General features: G+C 42.4%; 1 protein-coding gene and 1 long non-coding RNA gene across 8 annotated transcripts in view; one reads left to right on the forward strand and one right to left on the reverse strand.

The window, feature by feature from the left end:
- The window catches only part of Arhgef7 (Rho guanine nucleotide exchange factor 7), a 128,230-nt gene that overhangs the window by 90,409 nt on the left and 16,395 nt on the right, over nt 1–21,426 (reverse strand). For 4 of the 7 annotated variants that reach the window (XR_009227824.1, XR_009227825.1, XM_046454764.2 and 1 more), the window contains exon 2: nt 8,175–8,261. The exons of 2 other annotated variants lie outside the window; for them this stretch is intronic. Coding sequence is in view for 2 of the 5 variants with exons in the window: in XM_046454764.2 (XP_046310720.1) it covers nt 8,175–8,261 (87 nt within the window). In the remaining 3 variants the exon portion in view is untranslated. Of the gene's footprint in view, nt 1–8,174; nt 8,262–8,342; nt 8,398–21,426 lie in introns of those variants that run through there. One more of the 7 variants, XM_058582721.1, reaches the window with a different exon arrangement.
- On the forward strand, nt 8,386–16,488 carry LOC124099617 (uncharacterized). The gene is made up of 2 exons (XR_006854016.1): nt 8,386–11,584; nt 16,271–16,488. It is a non-coding gene; the product is annotated as an uncharacterized LOC124099617 (long non-coding RNA).

A 21,426-nucleotide genomic window follows, 5' to 3' on the forward strand; every position in this document is an offset into this window, starting at 1 on the left:
CACAGAATGAGTCCAACTTAAATAAAGAATGATGTGAGGCCTCAAACATACCCCTGATGCTTCTTCAACCTTCAAAGCAAAGTTGCAGTCAATGGCTTAATCACACACCTATCTGAATCCAGGATGAAGATAACACCTGGGTGGGGCATCTCAGTCCTAGAAGACAGCAGACTCACTTCTGGTTGTATGTCAATTAATTCTGCATCAACAAGTTTTGACTAAGTTTCAGTGTAAACAACCTCCATGTTTCAATTCTTCCAACAGTGTTTTTAATTATTATTTGGGGCAAAATCTCAATTGTAACTTTGGCAAAAATATATAGAAGAGAATAGAGCATTAAGCAAAGCCACACAGTAAGCAAAAGATTCTGTCCTTCAGAAGTATTGAGAAGAAATGGTGATTTAGGAACAGATAATGTCTCTCCTTATCCAAAACCTCTCTCTCAATCCCTCCAGCTCATTACACAGCTGGACAGCCACCTTCACTCCTTCCCAACTCTTCAGCTTTAAGGGCAGAAGATGAAAAAACCAGCAGCAGCACAAAGGAAAACCAGCCAGAGCTCCACTTGTGCAGAGCAGCCCAGCGTCACCCTGTCAGCCCCTCACCCAGGAACTTGTGCCAAGCTGGAAGGAAGCACTGCAAATTTCAACTCTTAATTCCTATTCTAACAGCTTCTATTTCACATCCTCCTCCACTAAATCCAATGCAGAAAACACCTGAGTTTACCATGTACACAGAAATGTTTGTTCAAGCAAGGCAAGAGGTTTTACTCCCTGAGAGGCAGGCACAGGCAGGCACAGGGCAGCCTTGGAATAAACATTCTCATTTATTGCTTGTGGCAAGGCAAAGTGACAAAATTTCTCCAGACACTATGGTAGCAGGTGTTCAAAGCCTGTAAAAGTTTCTACTTTTGACCCTACAGTGTCCCATCAGGAAATCTACCCTATAAAATTAATAAAAGACAAAGGTTTTGGTAAAGAAATGTCCATCACAAACTTCACTGTTCACAGTAGTGAAAACTTAAAACTACCTCAACATTCAAAATTGGGGATTATTAATCAGGAGGCAGCATTAAAATTAATAGACAAATATTCAACATGCCAAATCAGTCACACTATCAAGTTAAAGCGTTACAAAACATTATATATATATACTATGAGGTCATGTGTATTTTTAAAGTATATTTACATATGTGCAATGGGAAAAAAAATAAACAATAACTATTAATTTTAACACTGATTATATCCAGATGGTAGCATTATATAATTTTTCATTTTTTCCTTACATTTCTCTATTTCTGAACCTTTTATAATACGTATGAATTACTAGAAAAAAACTTAAAAACAAAATACACAACATGGTTCAAACAAAAAAGAATGATAGTGATTACAATAATAGCTAATTTCTATTTAGCATCTCAAACCTGAAGAGTACGCTTCAAGGTGCTTTATATTAGTTTACTTATTTTCACAACACAAAGGGCAGGTATTATTTCCCCATTTCACAGGTGGCACAGCTAGCAAGTGGCAGAGCAGAATAGCAACCTGTGAAGGAGCTCAGGGCCACTGCACTAATTGCCCACTCCTGCCGAAGCCAATCCTGGCATTCATGGACAACTACTAAAGGCAAACAATGACCCTGAAAGTCCCCAGAGTTTGCTGAAGACCAACACTACAACAGCCAGCTGCAAGTGCTCTGACCTACCAATCATCACCCACAGCACTACAAGTCTACTTCACAATTCTTATGAAGTGACTGATTTTAGTTTTCTAAAATTACTCTGAGAAGCTACCAATTATTATAGATGATGACAGAAGTGAAGAAGTTTAAGAAAGTAATGATTTCTAGCTAAAAGATGCAAACTTGGTAAAAACAAGCAAAACATCAGAGTTGGCAAAGATTTAAATCTATGACATGAATGAGACCACCCCTGTAGGGCAGGGAAAAAAACCTGAAGCCAAAGTGCTAGCCAAACAGCTCTTCCTTCTGCAATCAGAAAAAAGAAATGCACGCCCACCCACACCACTTCTATTCAACATCATACTGGGGATATTAGACAAGCAATTAGCCAAGAAAAAAGCATCCAAGGAGTAGGAAAGAAAGAACACTTCTGTTTGTTAATGGTAAGCTCCCACATACAGGAAATCCTAAAGACTCCACCAAAAAATATACAGTAAAGTTACAGAATACAAAATCAACACGTGAAACTTAGCAACTCATCTATATAGTAATAATAAACGATCTGAAAAACAAATGAAGAACACGATCTTACTTACAATAGCATCAAAAAATTTACAAATAAATTTGACCAAGACAGAAGTCTGTATATTGAAAACTAAAGTGGTAAAGCTGAAAACAATATAAATAAATAGAAAGACATACTATGTTTATGTAGTGAAAAAATATTAAAACATCCATGCTACCCAAAGCCACCTAAGGATTCATTGAAATCCCTATCAAAATTCCAATGGCATGCCTCACAGAAATAGAAAAAAAAAATTCCTAAAATTCATACAAAACCATATAAGACCTCAAATAGCTAAAGCAATCCTGAGCAAAAAGAACAAATCTAAAGGTAGGTTTTTTAAAAAGCTTCTCTACAGTGAATGAAACAACCACAGAGTAAAGAGAGAACCGTGAAAGTGGCAAACAGTATTTGTAAACAACATATATGACAAAGGGCTAAGATCCAAAATATAAGATACTCACACAGTGAAACAACTCAATAACCAGAAAACCCAAGTAAAACACCCAAATAAACATATCTAAAAATGTACATAAATGGCAAACAGATATATCAGGGAAATGCAAACTAAAACTTCACACCTATTTGTCAGAATGTCTATCATCAAAAAGACAAAAGATAAGTGGTGTGACAATGTGGAAAAAAGGGAATATTTGTGCTCAGTTGATGGGAATACAACCTACAGCAACCATTATGAAAATCAGTATGGATTCCTCAAAAACCTAAAATTAAAATTACCATATGATACAGCCATCCTACTACTGTGTATATATCCAAAGGAAATGAAATCAGTATGTTGAAGAGACACCTGCACTCACACGTACACTGCTGCATCATTCACAAAAGCCAAGACACAGAAATAACCTAAATATGCATCAATGGATAGAGAAAGAAAATATGATACATATATACAATAAAATACTATCCGGTCTCAAAAAAGGAGGAAATTCTGCCATTTGCAACTACATGGATGAACCTAAAGGACATCATACTAAGCAAATAAGCCAGGCACAGAAAGACACTGCATGATATCACTTACATGTAAAACCTAAAAGAGTCTAACTCAGGAGAAGAACTGGCAGTTACTAGGGGCTGTTAAAGGCTAGGTGAAAGAGGAGATGCTGGTCAAAGAGTACAAAGTTTCAGTGAGGAGGAATAAGTTCTAGTGACCTACTACTGCACAATATGATGACTACAGTTAATAAATATGCATTACTGCTATATGTCAGGACTGCTAAAAGAAATTTTAAACATTCTCACCACAAAGAAATAAGTATATGACAATGAATATATGATTAACTTAATTTAATTATTCTACATGCATTCACATACAACATCACACTGTACTCATAAATACACGTAGCCATATATAAATTTAAAAAATAAAATATATGTGTATGTATACATTTTTTTTAATAGTAAGAAGCTAGTTGTAAAGCAAACTTTATATAATAGCTGGTCTACATTTCATACTAATCTAAGATCAAAAAACTAAGCAAAATTTCCCAAGAATAAGGGTGAGAAAAGAACAAATTTATTCTAAACCATCTGTAACTTTGAATTACTTCCACTGATCTACAAGAACAGTTAAATTGATTAAAAAAAAAAAAAAAAATCCCAGGGCTGGGCTGTAGCTCAGCGGTAGAGCACCTGCCTCGCATGGGTGAGGCACTGGATTCAGTACCACATAAAAATAAATAAATAAAGATATTGTGTCCATCTAGAACTAAAAATATAGTTTAAAAAAATCCTAAAGCAACAGGTAACTTGAGTATTAGGTAGTGTGCCAAGTAGGTGGAGAGGTCAATGAGAGAGGGTTAGCATCCTACCAGGTCAAACACGCCAATTCCAGAAAAGGCCCACTTGCATTTGACAGATTCCCTATATTTCTTCTTGACAACCCTAAGTTTTACCTGAAGTATTTTCTTTTCCAAAGCAATCGTGGTAACATTGTATGGGAATCCATAATCAGTTCTTAAGCAGAAAAGCTTGGGCAACATTAAATTATCTGCCAAGAGTCCCCTTGCTGAGGCAACCAATCACCTCTTGCCTTTCAGGATGGCCTAACCCAGCTGGGCAGAGAACAGTGCCAAGAAAACTGGAGGGGTGAGGGAGTCAGTACAAGTCAAGTTCAGCTCTCACTTCGTAACTACAATTTGAACTTTTGAGTAGCTTGAAAAGTCAATAAACTGAAATACTGCATTTATAACAATGCGAACATCCATCTTTCCTGTCAACTTTTCAAAATCAATAAGTAAAAAACGGTATTACACTATCTCTGAATGTATGAATATAACTAGTGAGAAAAGCAGACATTTTTCTTCAACAACCAAAATAATATATAATATAACAGCTATATTATATTACATAATACTTTGCTGATAATATCCTTGAGATTACACTGGTTTGGGCATAAGTTAATAATCCACCATATAATCAAATGGAATCATATGTTCTTAACTTTGGGTCTTGGAATGAAAAACAGACAAACATGCTACACATATGCTGTTTTAACCAAATTCAGCTTTCCTGGGAAGGCAGCCTCTGCTTCTGACAGTTACAGCTCACCTGCCTCAGTAAATTACAGATGCTTAACTACAGAACACTATATCACGAGAAAACGGTAGCGGCGAATGCTCTGTGATCATTTGAAGCACACACAGCCTCATGGCTGCAACACTGAGTAAGAGTCCAGGAAGTAACACAGCAAAACCTTGGAAAACAGATTCTACTCCAGATTTCTCTTGATGTGAAGAAATGATCTACGATTTGCTTGACTGGCCTTAGTCACTTCATAAACTCTAACTCATCATCATCATTTTGGTTGTTTTTTTAAAATACAAATGGAAGGAAACTGGCATTGCTGTGTCCAGTTAAGTTTCAAAAAAGACAAGCTAAGTAGCAAATAAAAAGTTATAAGAAAATAATGAGGTCAACTAAGTTGTATGCATTGCTTTCTAGCACAGAATTGCCCAACTTTAAAATTTAAAAAAAAAATACAAATACAAAATTTTTTCATCTTAAAATGTACACTACTTCTCCGAGTTTAACAATAAATGCAAACTGCACAATATTCCTTTAAATTATAAAACTCCTTTCATAATCAGAACAACCCATTGGAGGACATCTGATATTTTTCAGCTAATTAACATGTTTATGCATTAAAGAAACTGATCTAGCAACAATCACTTTCAGTGAAATTCTCTTTTCAAGAAATTATTAGGCAAGTTTAAATTGGCAATAAACTAGAAAATATACATACAAAAAATAGTCCAATTACAATTCAGACTAAAATAACTCCTGAAAAGGACCCTGATATTAATTAGGACAAAAAGTATATATACTTTATTTTGTATATGTTTTCAGTCTCTCACCCTTCAAAATTTGGTAGAAATGGAAAGTGTAAATCCTAGAACACATGTCAAGATCATAGAGCCCTGCTCTCCTAAGTACTGCTCTGTATGGGAGACAGGACCTCTTAGAACATGCCTATCTCCTCAAGAATGGGAAGCCCAAGTTGGAGCTAGACAGAGTTCCTTCTTTGAGAACTTCCAAAACATCATCGCAATTACACAATTTTTCATGTGCTTTTTACTGTTTTTGCTTTTATTATCTCAGGTAACTAGGAGTTTTAAGCGTAATATATTGAATTTGAAAGAATGTTAGTATTGCCTCTGCTGAACTTTAAATTGACTGGAAGAGACAAAATAAGTCGATTGACTTTTTCATTTAAAAAGAAAGCTATTGCTATCAATGTCAAGCTTATTTGATCAATAACAAATACCTATCAAAGGCCTATTCTATGCCAAACATTGCTGCAGGTGACTGGGACATATCAGTTAACAAATTCTTCTACAGCCCCTTTATATACATTTGTAACATTAAAAACAGGTACCAGGGCTGGGGATGTGGCTCAAGCGGTAGCGCGCTCGCCTGGCATGCGAGCGGCCTGGGTTTGATCCTCAGCACCACATACAAACAAAGATGTTGTGTCCACCGAGAACTAAACTAAACTAAAAAAAAAAAAAAAAAAAAAACAGGTACCAGGGCTGGGGTGGTGGCTCAATGGTAATGCGCTTGCCTAGCATGTGTGACGCACTGAGTTCAATTCTCAGCACCACATACAAATAAATAAAATACAGGTCCATCAACAACTAAAAAAATATTTAAAAAAATAAAAATTAAAAACAGGCACCACATCACATATCAACAGGAACCTTTGGGAAATTAAAATGAGGGTTTAACATTCAACTTCCTTTAAGTCTCATATTGAAGTTATGATCTCAATAAGCAAGCAGGTTTTAAAATATGGTAACACACACAAAACAGTAGTCTGAAGAGGATAATAAAATGTTACAGCAAAGGTCAAAGTAAAGTAAAAACTGCCACTAACAAACCATGTTATCACAACCTAATAAGGAAATTTAACCATGAAAGACAAGGCAGATACAAGAATGGGAAGATCTATTCAAACAATGTCTTTCTCCCTCTTAAAGAGCCATGGGGATTTTTGAGATCTCCCCGAAGTACTTCTCACTTATTTCACTTATTTGTAATATTTCCTACCCACATCAAAGGTAAAATACATTTTTTACAATCATTAACAAAAACAGTAGTACTTTGGGGCTGGGGTTTGTAGCTCAGTGGTTGAGCGCTTGCCTCCCATGCCTGAGGCACTGGGTTCGATCCTCAGCGCCAAATAAATAAATAAATACTTTAATCCCCATAAATTCCTATGTGTCTAATTTCAATTAAGAAAATTAATTCATGGCTTCTACATTTTTTCCCCCAGAAACCTACTATAAGAGACTTTCAGGAAAGAAAATCATCTGTTTGGTAATCAGATATGTTTTCATACATGTGCTGATATCTGGGAGCTTGTGTTAACCTACCTCATTTCTCAGATAAAAAACAAACCTAAGCATGGTAAGTAGCAAAAAGGACAGCAATTATATCAACCTGCTGCTCCCAAGGAAGGCCAAGCTAGATTTCTGGATCTTATGCAAGAGGCTTGCTCCCCCAAATCACGTTTTGAAACCCAAACCCAGGTCCATGAGAGTTGTCTAACTTAAACATGAAATATCAGGAATCCAGTAAAACCACTTAATGACTGGCCTGAGAAAGAAAAGGCAGAGAAAAGAGCGAGGCCAGCAGGGTTTGAGGTCCGCTTCATTTCAGCCCAGCCTTGCCAGACACTGCTGAGAACCAAGCCACACGTGGACGTGGGTCCTAGACAATCCCTCAACCAAGAGCTCAGCCCCGGCAGGTGCCCAGAACTCCACGTCGCCCGCAGGCGGGAGGACAAAGCTGGGCGCTACAGGCAGCATCCCCCCCGCCACGGGCGACGATGACCTTCCGGACACCGTCGCTGGCCCCCAACCTCACGAAGCCCGCACCCGGCCTTCCCACAAGCACCCGGACGGGCGACCCTCCAGGCCCACCCGAGTCCCGCCATTCACGAACCCCGTCTCCGACCCCGACTCTCATGGACCCCCATCGCTGGACGCTGACCTCTGGCTTTCATCCGCGAGCGTGACCTCACGGTCCCCGTGCCCGCCCCTCACGCCCCCACCCTGGTCCTCCCAGCCCTGACACCAGGCCCCCACGGCCCCGCAGTCGGCCCTGCCGCGCGCACCCCGACCCTTCAGACCCCCGTCCCCTTCCCTCACGACGCCCATCGCCGACCGCCCCGCGGCCACCGTGGGCCCTCACCACCCCCATTCACGAGCCATGCCCATCCCCGACCCTCCCGCGCCCGCCTGGGGCCCTCACGACCCCCATCCCTGATCCTCGGGACACTCCACATTCCAGACCCTCACGAGCCCTCACCCCCCATCCTCCCGGTTCCACCCCGACCTCCCGCGCCCCGTGGACCTCGCGTCCCGCCTCTCCCGACGCCCGGCCCCGCCCCGCCCGGCGCCGCGCTCACCTCCAGGCGCAGGGAGGCCCCGCAGGCACGCAGGAACTCGCGGATGTTGCTCAGGCACTCACTCTCGCTCCGCGGCTCCGGGTAGACCTGCAACACACAGCGCGGGCGCTGAGCGCGGCGGCGGGCGGGCCGCGCGGCCCCGAGCCTCCCGGCCGCCGCTCCGCTCACCCTCTTTCCTTCCTGCGGGAGGCACCAATCTCCGTCCCTGCCCTCACCCGGAAGTGGGCCGGCGCCGGTAGTGACGCCATCAGACCGCGCCCCGCCGCCGCAGGGGCCTCTTCCGGCCGGCGCCGGGTCCTTGCTCGCCGCGCCGCCGCTCTCGGCCGGTCCCCAGCGCCTGCTCCCCTGCCGCCCGCCCGGAGGGAGCCGGGAGAACGGCCGCGGCGGCCGAGCATCCCCGATGCCCCTGCTTTCTCACCTGGGTTCATGGAGAGTGCGATTTTAGTCTCCTGCCTAACTTGAAACGGTTAGCAAGGTAATAGGCGCGTTGGGCTAAAGTGCGATGTCCTCTTTCCCGAATGCAGGCCGTGCGCTTCGTGGGCGATTAGCCCCAACAGCCGCCTAGGCCACCGCCCGGCGGCGCCGAGACGCCCGCGGAGCGGTGGCCGCTGCGGGGCGCCGAGCGGAGACGGCGCCCGGCCGACCCGGGCCGGGAAACCTGCGACCAGCACCGCGGGGGAGCCCGAGACGTCCCGGCGGCGGCTCGTTTTTAGACCCAAGGGTCATTTTTAAATCAGATCCTTTCCGTTCTGAACTGCGTCAGAACCGAGCGTTGCTATTTACACCCACACATCGTCCAGACTTGCAGCGTGTGGAGCCGCTGCCCTGTGGGGAGAAATCACGGCACTCACTCCATCGGGCTGCTCAGGAGTCCTGGATCTTTTAAAATTACCAATCAAAACCAGGGTGTTCATCGATGCCATAAGAGAGGAAGTGAGGTTTGAAAAGCCCTAGAGACAAGGCTAACACGTTTCCCTCCACGCTGAACAGATTTATTTTTGTCAGTAAAAGTGAAAAGAGTAGAACACCAAAACCAAAGCCGCCACCTCATGCACTGTGCTTCTCTCTACCCTGGAAGAATTTTCTAGGAATATACACCACATGTGTAGTTGATATCTGAATTTTCTTGCCATCATTTTAAATATTTGGAAAGGATATAATTTCCGACATTCTGATAACAGCATTTTAAAATTCAGGTTATACCTTTTTAAAAAAATACCCAATGGAATCTTAAATACAGTAGAGATATGATACCCATTCTCCATCTTAAGAAATTTATGAAAAAAAACTCTTCTTTCAAAGGCAAACATCATTTTCTCCTTTAAGTCATTCCTATTCTATTCATCCCACAGAACTGTATGCTAATGTATCTTTATGCTTTAAAGCCTTACTGATCACGGCATCTTTTTTGCAAGACACCCATACATATGTAATCACAAAACAGATACTCATGGCACATTCTCAGGCATTTATGGACAAGTGCAGAGCAGTGAGAAACTCTAATCAATTTGTGTGCATGTCCCAGTGGGACTTGAAGAAGGCCAAGCTCTGCTTTCTTGTTAGTTCTCTATAAACAATATGTAACTATAAACAATATCCTTTACACTATAAACAATATCCTTTACACAGTCTAGGAAACGTTTTTTGATTTTTGTACCTTCGTTTGGTGATTTTGCTGTTTTAAATGGCCTCCAAGAGTAGTGCTAAAGTGCTGCCTAGCATTCCTAAGCGTAAGAAAGTTGTGATGTGTCTTACAGAAAAAATTCATGTGCTAGGAAAGCTCCGTTTGGGCATGAGTTATAGTGCTGTTGGCCGTGAGTTCAATGTTAATGAGTCAACAATACGATACATCCAGAAAAAGGAAGAAGATATTTGCAGGTCTGTGAGTGAGGCTGCTCCAGAGAGCGCTAAAGTAACATCTGTAGTACGTGACGAAGCCATGGAAAAGCAGCTAAATTTGTGGATTCATGAGATGATGATCAACAAAAAAAGTATAGTGGAAAGCATTGTTGTGAGGCTGAAAGCCAAAAAAATTTACAGTCACGTAACCCAGGGTCAGGAACATGTTAAATCATTCTCAGCTAGTGCAGGCTGGCTTGCATGTTTCAAAAGACGATACAGCATGAAAAACTTTAAACTTGCAGTCGAGGATGGTTCTGCACACCAGGAAGCCGCAGAAGAATTTAAAAAGTACCGTTCAGTGTTATACATGAAAAGGGTTATGTTGAAGAGCACGTTTTCAATGCCGATGTGATTGGCTTGTTTTACAAGATTGTTGGCAAATGAACTTACGTGATGCAAAAAACTTCCCAGGATCCTGATTCTAAAATACTCAAAGATCATACAACCTTGCTGCTATGCACCAATGCTAAGGGCAACTTTAAATGCAAGCCCCTAATGGTGCACTTAAAGGGAAGAATTTGAACTGTATGCCACTCCACTGGAGATGGAACCAAAAAGCATGGATGGCATCTGAAATATTCTGGGATTGGTTCCACAACTGCTTTGTCCCAGAAGTAGAATGCTATCTCCAGAGCAAAAACTTTGCCTTTAGGGTTTTATTAATTTTGGATAATGCCCCAGTTCATTGCCATGAAGAACTAGAAAATGCCCACCCCAATGTGGAAGTTCTTTTCATGCCCCCAAATACTACATCTCTCATCCAGCCCCTCAATCAAGGCATAATAAAAGCTTTCAAGGCACAGTACATGAGAGAGCTGTACAGTAAAGCTTGTGAGACACTTGCTGCCAACCAAGAAGCCACCATGTTAGATTACTGGAAATCAGTGACTATCCGCAATGTTATTGATTATGTTGTCACAGCTTGGGATAACATCAAACAGACTATTATCAATAACTGCTGGGAAAGTGTTTGGCCAAATTGTGTGAAAACTTTTGAAGGTGTTACAGAAAATATAAAAAACATAACATGTCAAAAACATAATGTGTACCGCACAACAAATAAGTGGAAAGGGTTTCAATGACATGAGGGAAGAAGATGTGGAGGAAATTTTGGCAGAGAAGGCAGTAGAACCCACCAACAAAGATCTGGATGAGATGGCAAAACATGGTATCAGAATCAGTGATGAAAGTCAAGATAGTGATGTCAGCCAGCCCATGACTCCAAGAATTATTCCTCTTACAGCAGCCAAAATATCAGAGTGGAATTCTGCCCTGGAAAAAATTTTCAATGACATGGAAGAATGTGACCCTATGCTTGAACGCAGTCTCACATTTAAGCGCCTCACCTCCACTGCATTTGTCCCTTATTCAGAAATGCTTAAAGATTTGAGGAGAAAACAGGCAAACAAAGCTGAAGCAGTTTTTCTAGCCAATTTTAGAGGGAAAGATGCAAAAGATAGAACTGCTGGATCACAACATCCCATCTCCTTGACGTTTCCTCTCTCCAGGTAAGTTCCACCAGTCCACCATTTGGTCTTCACAGGCAAGCCAAGGTCTTGGGGTTAAACCACACCTCCTGCAGTTCCATCTACAGTAAACTGTTAACATTTTTATACAATTTTAAATGCCTAACTTGCTCAGTGCTTTTTTCAGAACTTCATTTGCATTTCATATAGTATGTGTTCACAGTGCTTTGCTTACTGTCTTTATGAGCATTCTGTATATGTATGGTGTGTATATATGACTCAGTGGAAGAGTTCAACTAGTACAGCCATGGTAGAGCATATTATATATGCTGTAATTGAAACTGTGTTCATTATAAAGAAATCCTCTCTACAGCTGTTTGTAATAAATATTAGCCATCTTTAAACAAAACATAAAACAAGATCATGTATTGATTGATTGACAAAGTATTGTCACCAGACTCTTAGACAAACGTAATCCTGTGTCTCCCCTAGAAGCAATGTCTCAGTCATGGAGAATACAGTGATTGAGATAACTATGGAACAGAGCTACCACAGTAACAAGAATTTATTCTACACTTAAGATTTTTCAGCTGAAAGGACCTCATTGTTAAGATATTTCTTCTGACTTAACTATCATGAGTACACAAATGATAGAAATGATATACTATAGTTTTTGATAATTATTAAATATAAAAAGCAAAACAATTGGAAATGTGTATCTTAGTGAGAAATATGGGGCTTCCTCTTTTAATTAACTCATTTGCCCATGGACAATTATCACTTTTCTGCTAGAATGAGATGTAGTCTAACATCAGTGCTTTCCTGACTGGGGCTTTTTTACACACATGAGAAATTTTGTTCACAAAGATAAGCACATGGATATGAAAGTAATTTTGTGATGTAACTTAATTCATTGAAGCCTTCTGAATTAGGAGCTCGGGTGTAGCTCAGTGGTGAGCACACTGCCCACACAGAATGCATGCTTATTAGCATATGAGTTCATTCTCCAACACCTAAAAATAAAATAAAGCTGAAGCTTTCTGAATTGCATGGCCAAAATCCAGATATGACCTATCATAAATGTTTTTAAATCATTATTTAATAACTTGACTAGAGTCTCCTTCAGTTTATGTGAAAACTAAGTAGTGGAGACCCTAGAGTTGCAAAACCGTCACTGACACCTCAGAACCCTGGATATGTCTAGTTATCCCTTTGTTACGTGGCCTTCAGGTTTTCCATCTTGCAGCACCACACCTTAAGAGGACATCAAGTGGGTGAAAGGTCTGCCTTTTTGTGCAAAGTGAGAGAAGGCTATTATGAAGAGGAGGCAACACCACAGGCACCATCTCACACCAGTCAGCTGCAGATAAGTATATGCAGGCCAAGGGTCTGGAAATTGACTCCCTGGAAACCATGCAGTGCCCACAAAGCTCTTAAAGTCTTCCTGTATGCAGATCTGGGTGCATATAGCTTGCTACTTCAAAGAACAAACCTGTTTGGAAAACTTGTATTAAAGATTCAAACTTTATAGTAAATAAGTAGTGCCTGGCTCTCTAATATGTCATCTAGGACAAGTCATGTGACCCCTCTGGATCCTTACCCTTAAAAAAAAATACCCAGTGAAACCTAAGTATAATAGATAATTTTATAATACCTATTCTCCACCTTAAGAAATGAGGCTAACAGGCTTTCTCATTGAGATGTTGGGAGAATCAAATGTATTACAAATTATCAGCAATATTTCTTGAGCCCTGACTCCATAGCAGATCATGTTACAAGCACTAGGAATGCAAAGCAGAGTGAGACAAGGTCTCTGACCTCAGTGAGGCAAGAATACACATGCAGGTGCAGGTGCAGCCACACAGAGGCACACTTGGAACCACAGAAGTACTACTGACAGGGTGGGGCTAGAGGCTTATCCAGCACCAAATGTGATCTCGAGCCTGGTAGATGAAAAAGCTGGTGGAACTGCATATTCAAACATGTGACATTTTAAGCTGGGCATGATGGTGTGCATCTGTTATCTAGTTAGGAGGCTAAGGTAGGACTTCACTTGAGCTCATGAGTTGAGCTCATAGCAAGACCCTGTCAAAGTGTGACATATTAGAAGTCTATGGAGTGTTCAAGAAAGGTACCTAGTCAAGGGCACCTTAATTCATGAGTAAAACTACATTGAAAAACAGTGGAATATTATGATACAGAACAAGACAGGTAGAAGTCCTGTCCTTTATCAAAGAAGATGTGCAGGGAGCACATTATTAGTTATCCCAGAAATGCAAATTAAAATCACAGCTAAAATTACACACCCACCAGAATGGGGCATGTGGAAAATGCAGACAATATCCATTCTTGGTAAGACTGAAAACAGTTGGAACTCTCATTCATGACTTGACAGCATACTGTTTTACCTGAAGAACTGGCAGTTTCTTGCCAAGTTAAACTTAAACCCTAAATTCCAGCAAGTATTTGCCCAAAAGTGATGGAAACTCATCCACAAAATGCCACATAAGACCATTCACACCATTGGCAAAGCCTTCACAACTGAAAGGAAGGGCTGTCCTCCATGTACCTCTAGGACTCAAGTGACCACCAACTCTGCCCAACTTCCCAGAAGTTCTGTCCCAAACTCTCCATTGATAATAAACTCCAGGTTTTTTCATTAAAAACTAATCAGACCAAGACTGCTTTCCAAACAATTGCAGTTTCCCCTAGAAATATAAAATTATGCTTAATATTTGAGGAATGGTGTGTCTTGCGTGAAAATTGGCCACATAATCTCAAGGCAATGCTAGGATCAAATTCTAGAAACCTTTGCAGCTGCCTTCTGCGTTCAACAGCTGCCCAGGGACAGTCAACTCCACCCAGAGTCACTGCAAAGCGCCAATTAAGGCAGCTGTCTTCTTCCAGTCAGACTTGGAAAGTGTTTAAAAAGAGTGAGAGCCAGGCACAGTGGCACACACCTGCAATCCCAGCAGCTCAGGAGGCTGGGGCAAGAGGATCACAAATTCAAGGCAAGCCTCAGCAACTTAGCGAAGCCCTAAGCAACGTAGTAAGACAGTGTCTCAAAATAACAAGGGGCTAGGTATGTTGCTCCGTGGAAAGTGTCCCTGGACTCAATCACCTGTACCAAATAGTTTAAAGACAAACTGCTTGAGAAGTAAGGCAGGCAGCATCAGCAAGGTAAATGAATGAGCAGGCCTGGTGCTGCCTTAGCAACCATAATGAAGACAACAGAACCACAGAGTTCCATCTAACTCCCCACCAGCCCTGGTTCCCAGTGGCTCTCACTGCAGTCTTGTGTGTGTGAAATCCCCCACCTGCTTCCAATCTCCAGTGGGATTTGAGAACCACTGGTGTGGAATAACATCAGAATCAACTGGAGGAACAGCTTTAGGTGGAACCCAAGAATCTGAATTTCTTCCAAGTTCATGGGAGATGCTAATGATACCAGGACCAGACTTCAAGAACTAGTGGTATATGCCAACTGAAAGTAAGAAAGTGGTGTTTCTCCCACTAGAATAACAACTTCCTTACCACAGAACAAAGGTCCCCAGGTCTTTGTCATCAACAGCCTCATCAACCAGCTGAAGAGAATCAACTGCTTTGAGAACCTGCATCCTGGCTGTGGCACCTATCACATGATGACCTACTTGGGCACAGTTCAACTCCCCATTAGACATCTGCTCTCTAGTGGCAACCCACAGGCACCTCTTGTTAAATAGTCAACCAAGTAACCTAACCAACATGCAACACCAAAGTCACTTATCACAGAGCAATTGAGATAACCTTCAAGTGGAAAGGTAATAGAAAACACTTCAGGTTGGTCTGTTACTTAGTGGTGACATGACTGCTCAGAATGACATGCTGCATACGTCATTAGTGCACTCTGCTCTGGGAGGCTGCCCTTGGAGGGCCACATAACCCAGGCTCCCTGCACTGTGGCCTTGGGTTTCAGCCATTAGGAGACCATGGCTGGGAAGGAGGGGCACCTCCTGCTAAGTGGCACTGGCTGTGTGCTGGTATAGGTTCACAGAGCTGGCTGTGTCTCACCCCTACTCTGCTTTCAGTAACATCACCTTGCAGCTTGAAATCAGCCACAATGGAAGTGTTTATACCTCAGAGATCCACAAACACTGCACATCAGAGCCTCCACCCAGAAAGCCAACCATGTTCCTCTACTGACAACAGCTCCCGTTAGGAAGCCCCTCCTGCAGCTACAGCTTTCCTAGCTCTGGTAGTTTCCTGCTTCTCCCCACCAGTCCCTGCACATTTAGGGGCATAATGGCTTCCAGGAAACTGCCCCATCTCAGGGTTCTACTTGTCCCTGCCCTCACTTCATACATGGTCTCATTACTCACTCCAGCCTCTGTTTTGGGGCCATCTATTTTCTGCTGCGACCCTAACTTGCAGAGCTTCCTGGTGGCAACTGAAAATAGAGTAGCATGTAATTCCAAAGATAGGAAACCATTTAGAAAGCAGATTAAATGGACTGCAGTGCTTCCACAAAATGGACCAACAACTCTATACAATCTCTAGGTTACGTTAAAGTAAAATCTCTAGGTTACCAAAATGCAGTGCTGGGTTTGAAATCCTAAATTTACCTTTAAAAGCCTACTTAGCATTTAATGGCTTGTCTAATATTCAATTACATGGTAGTCACTGCTTTATTCTAGTTAGGCTACTGCAGTCTCCTTTTCTTCATTGTGCTCTCTGCCTATTATTCCATAGGACATGCTGTGAAGTGGAGTGAAACACAAGTGAAAGGAGCCCACTTGGCCATCCATCCACTGGACAGGTCTTCCAAATCCATTGGAAAAGAAATGAAGCATCAGGCAGAAAATTAAAAGATTTGGTTGCTAAATATCAGATAAGTAAACTACTTCTCAAAAGTATATAGCCTACTACCCAGTAGTTTGCTGAAAGACAATTAAACTTTTAATAATGTGCACTTTCTTTTGCTTGCTTTCTTCAACATACCCCAAAACCCAGCTCCTATATGGAGTGCTAGTCACATAGGGAGGAACAAAATTTTTTCCACTAGTTTAAAACTGGCCAGATTTACAAATATGTAGAGTCAGATATGCCAGAGACGTGACACATGGAGGAGATGACCAAGGCTGCATTGCTTAAATTAACTCCTATCCCCTGAGGCTTGGTTCCCACAGACTCCAAAAGCATGTGAAGTCCTTCAGAGCTGGTGGCAACTGTCCCAAATTCATGCCAATGCCAAACATGGATAAGAAAATGTTGAAGGATAAAGCACCCATCACATAACCTAGAATAAATCTGTCCACAAGCTGTAGGTTTTCCCAGTAATGCTAGATAAACACAGGGAGCTGCACGTTAGGTGGCAAGTGAAAGCAAACTGGAAAGGCAGAGGTGCTGCCACGGTTGGAGGTCAGCCCCTTGGGGATGCCGACATTGGGCAGCGGCTCAGCCGACAGAAGGCATGGCAGGATCCCGACTCAGGAACACAAAGAACATTAGAAATTCATAAGAACTCAGACAAAGTCTTGTGGCCAGAGATTGTCTTCAAAGTTCTGCCTGTTCATCACGGCACAGTCACCCTCCTATGTCAGTCATGCTTGTAACTTAACAAAAACAGCCCAGGAGTTACAGCACAGCATTTTGTGAATCTGAGCCACTCATTACTTGCTGCCTGGGCTCCATTCTACTTGGCTTCTGTTCCCTCGGTGTTGATTTTGTCTCCTGATCCCATCTCAGAATAGCTGATGGTTCCATTTCTGAAGACCCACTGTTGAAGAATACGTGGAGAAGGCCTGTGGCCTTCGATGGAAGAGTGGGTCCTTACCGTGTGTGCTGGTGGCAACAGTGTGAGCACCCTAGGTGCAGGGAGGCCCACCTTGTGAGCACATGCATCCCCACTGACCAGGCATACCTCACACACATGCTGTTTGAGACTCTGTCTCAAAAAATAAAAAGATTTGGGGGTATGGGTTGGTGGTAGAGCAGTCCTGGATTCAATCCCCAGTACCACCAAAAAAAAAGGGCAAAAGACCTGAAGAGACAACAAAGAAGACTCGTAGATGCCAAGTGTGTTAGTCAGCTTTCTGTTACTGGAACAAGGGAACATCCCTTCTCCAGCAGTCCCTGATGGCATTCCACATTTAAATTTTGTTCTCAGATGTCTCAGGACTGCTGATGGCTGCCCTGCCATTTCCCATTTGGTTTGACTGCTACTCAGATTCACTTCTGAGGACTCTCCCACACACCCCTGCACACACAGTGACACCATCTGTGACTGGGCACTCCAGGCAGTAGCCTTTGTTCCAATTCTTCCCAGCTGAAGAACCTATCTGTGCTTTTTAAACTGCTCAAGAAGCTGCATTTATGGCAAGGAGAAGCCTCAGAGCCATATTACAGAAGATGGGACATGACCACTTGGGAAGAGTTCCATTTTGGTCCATGTTTGAGAGGTCACTGAAGGAGTGCAGAGAGCACTGGCACATTGTGCGGAGGATCCAGTGAAGCAAAACGGAGGCCTTCGCTAGGGAAGAAACAACTAAGGGGTTGGGAACAGCAGAGGACACCAGGGCTAAGCACATCTCTATAAATAGCAGGTAAGCCTTGCCCTAGCGAGGATAGCCAAGAGCCAGGAGGAGGGTGCAGAACAGCACTAGCCCAGGGTGCTTGCAGGAGGTTAAGGAAAAAATAAAAAAAAACCTGCAGGAAAAAATTCAGAGCCAATGGGACTTTCATATTATCAATAAGTGGCCAAAAGCTGATAGGAAACTTCATTGCCACCCAACACTCAAGTTATTGGCAGAATGTGACCTGAGTAAATAGAGCACAGTTTCAATAAGATGCGCAGCAGTCATACTTGAGGAAATAAAATTTTTAAAAACCACTTAGACAAACAACCTTCATTAGTTGAAGATAAGGCTGCCAGTATATACACAAGAAGTCTGTTCATATAACTGAGGTATCTCACTGCTTGCTTATACATCAAATCAGAAGTCACATCACTTCTCTGCCCAAAACCCTTCAAAGTTCCACACTTTTTCATGCAGAGAAAAAGCCAATTCCTGTGAGAATGAGAAGACAAACCACAGACTGGTAAAAGAAGGATCTGCAAAACACACAGCCAAAGACTTGTATCCTAAATATAAAGAATTCTTAAAAATTAACAATAAGGAAAAAAATTAATGGGCAAAAGAAGCCAGGCTTGGCAATACACACCTGTAATGCCAGCAACTTTGGAGGCTGAGTCAGGAGAATCACAAGTTCAAGGCCAGCCTCAACATGTAGCAAGACTCTGTCTCAAAAAATAAAAAGATTTGGGGGTATGGTTTTGTGGTAGAGCAGTCCTGGATTCAATCCCCAGTACCACCAAAAAAAAAAAGGGCAAAAGACCTGAAGAGACAACAAAGAAGACTCGTAGACGCCAAGTGTGTTAGTCAGCTTTCTGTTACTGAAACAAATACCTGAAGTAAATCAGTTTATAAAGAGGAAGGATTTACTTTGGCTCATGGTTGAGAGGTTTCAGTCCATGGTCATTTGGCTCTTATTACTTTGAGGCCTGTGGCAAGGCAGGACCATGTGGCAGAAAGGGCAAGGATCATAATACCCACTTCAAGGACATGCCCCAGTGACTCGACTTCCTCCCACTAGGACCCCACCTGTTAAAAGGCTATACCATCTCCCAGTAGCACCATAGGCTGGGACCAAGCCTTCAACACATGGGCCTTTGAGGGACACTTTCCCAAACCATAGCACAAGTAAACATGTGAAAAGATGCTCCCTGTTATACATCACCAGGGGGATGAAGGTTAAAGCACAGTATCACTACACACAGATTTAAATGAACAGAATCCAGAACACCGACAACACCAAATGCTGGTGAGGATGTGGAGCAACAAGAATTCACATTCATGCCCGCAGAAATACGAAATGGTACAGCCAATTGGAAGGCAATTGGTGGTTTCTTATAAGCTAAATGTAGTCTTTATCATACAAGCCTGCAATTGTGCCCCTTGGTATTTACCCAAATGAGTTTTTTTAAAAACATTCTTCTAGTTGTTGATAGATTTTTATTTTATTTATTTATATGCGGTGCTGAGAATAGAACCCAGTGCCTCACACATGCCAGGCAAGTGCACTACTGCTGAGCCACAGCCACAGCCCCCCAAATAAGTTTTTTAAGAACTTAGGTCCACACAAAATCTGTAAGCAGATGTCTTTATCAGCTTTACTCATAATCTTGGAATTTACCAGGATATGAATGGATAAACAAATAATGGTATATCAAACAACATGTTATTCAATGATTAAAAAAAAAAGAAGAAGAAGTGCACCATCAAACTATGAAAAGATGGAGGAACCTTAAATGTATATTGAAAGAAGCCAGTGGGAAAAACTATATGATTTCAAATATATAACATTCTGGAAAAGACAAAGCTGTGGAGACAGATCAGTAGTTGTCTAGGGCTGAAGGGAGGGAGCGTAAGGGGCCGGAGGATTTTAGGGCAGTGACACTGTGCTATACAATACTATAAAGTGGATATGTCATTGTACATTTATCACGACCAAGCAATGTACAAGATGAACTATCATAGGAACCGTGGGCTTCAGTTCATTGCTGTGATCGGAATGTCCACTCCAATGCTCATGATGAAAATGCACTGCCACTGCCACTGCCGCTGTTGGGAGGCAGGACTGTTAAGCAGGTGTGTGGTCATGGGGGCTCTGCCTTCGTGCACTGATTCTTGTCATTATCACAGGAATGGGTTCCTAATAAAAAGCATCAATTTGGCCTGATTTGCCCTCTGTCTCTTGAGGGTGTGTTTGCCCTTCTGCCATGTTGTGATGCAGCATGAAGGTCCTTAGCAGATGTGGTCCCTTGACCTTGGACTTGCAAGCCTCCAGCAACCTGAGCAAATAAATTTCAGTGTTTGTCCTTCCACCAGTCCATGGTACTGTTGTAGCAGCAGAAAACTAGATGCTGATAATAAGTCAGTATTACTCAACCAGTTCTAACAGGTATGTCATTCACACCAGATGTTAATAATCAGGAGAGCTGGGGATGGAGGGAGAGAATATGGGGACTCTTTTTCTGCTCAATGCTTCTAGAAACCAAAAATGGGTCTTTTTAAAAAGCTGCATGATAATAATCAAAAGCCCCTATAGTGGCCTACACAGCCCACCCCCTTGCTCCCTCCTTGACTATTACCAGCTATTGCTCACTCACACTGGCTCTGCTCTTCCTGGACTTGCCAGTGACTCCTGCCTCGGGACCTTTGCTCTAGTGATCCCCTCTGCTGAAACACTCTCCCCGCTTTGCTGTGATCATCATCAAGTGTGTACAAATGACACATCTCAGAAACCCCAAGCCAATGACCTGACAAACAGCTGCAATGCCACCCTAGTTGCTTCATGACCCTACCCCATGCTGCTTTTCTTCCACTGGGGAAGATGCTATCCAATGTGCCTAAGTGATGCATTTACCGGATTTTCCCCTACACCATATAGCTGTTCTCTGCAAGCAGAGGACTGGTCTGAACAAATATATCTCATGATGGCCCATCTGGCTCCTGATGGGTTATTTGTTCAATGAGTCAATAAAGTAAGGGCATGTGCCTAGGGCACTCTTAAGTACCATACATCACTTGATTAAACCTACCAAAAGTGAATGAATGAATGCTGTGGCATTTAGAACCAAAATGTGACATACAGTCACTGGATATGGCCTGAAACATGTCACTCAGTGATTCTGTCATGGTGTGCACATCAGAGTGTACTTGCACAAATCAAGACTGCCACCATGTCACTCCATGATATCGCCTATGGAACCACTGTCATGAATGCAGTCTTGTTGGTGAAAACAGCAAGCACATGACTGCACACTGCTGGGGATGGAAGACATG

Source organism: Marmota monax, unplaced genomic scaffold (genome assembly GCF_021218885.2).
Source record: "Marmota monax isolate L192 unplaced genomic scaffold, Marmota_monax_Labrador192_F-V1.1 WCK01_AAM20220418_F8-fsc00026, whole genome shotgun sequence".
NCBI lineage: Eukaryota > Metazoa > Chordata > Mammalia > Rodentia > Sciuridae > Marmota > Marmota monax.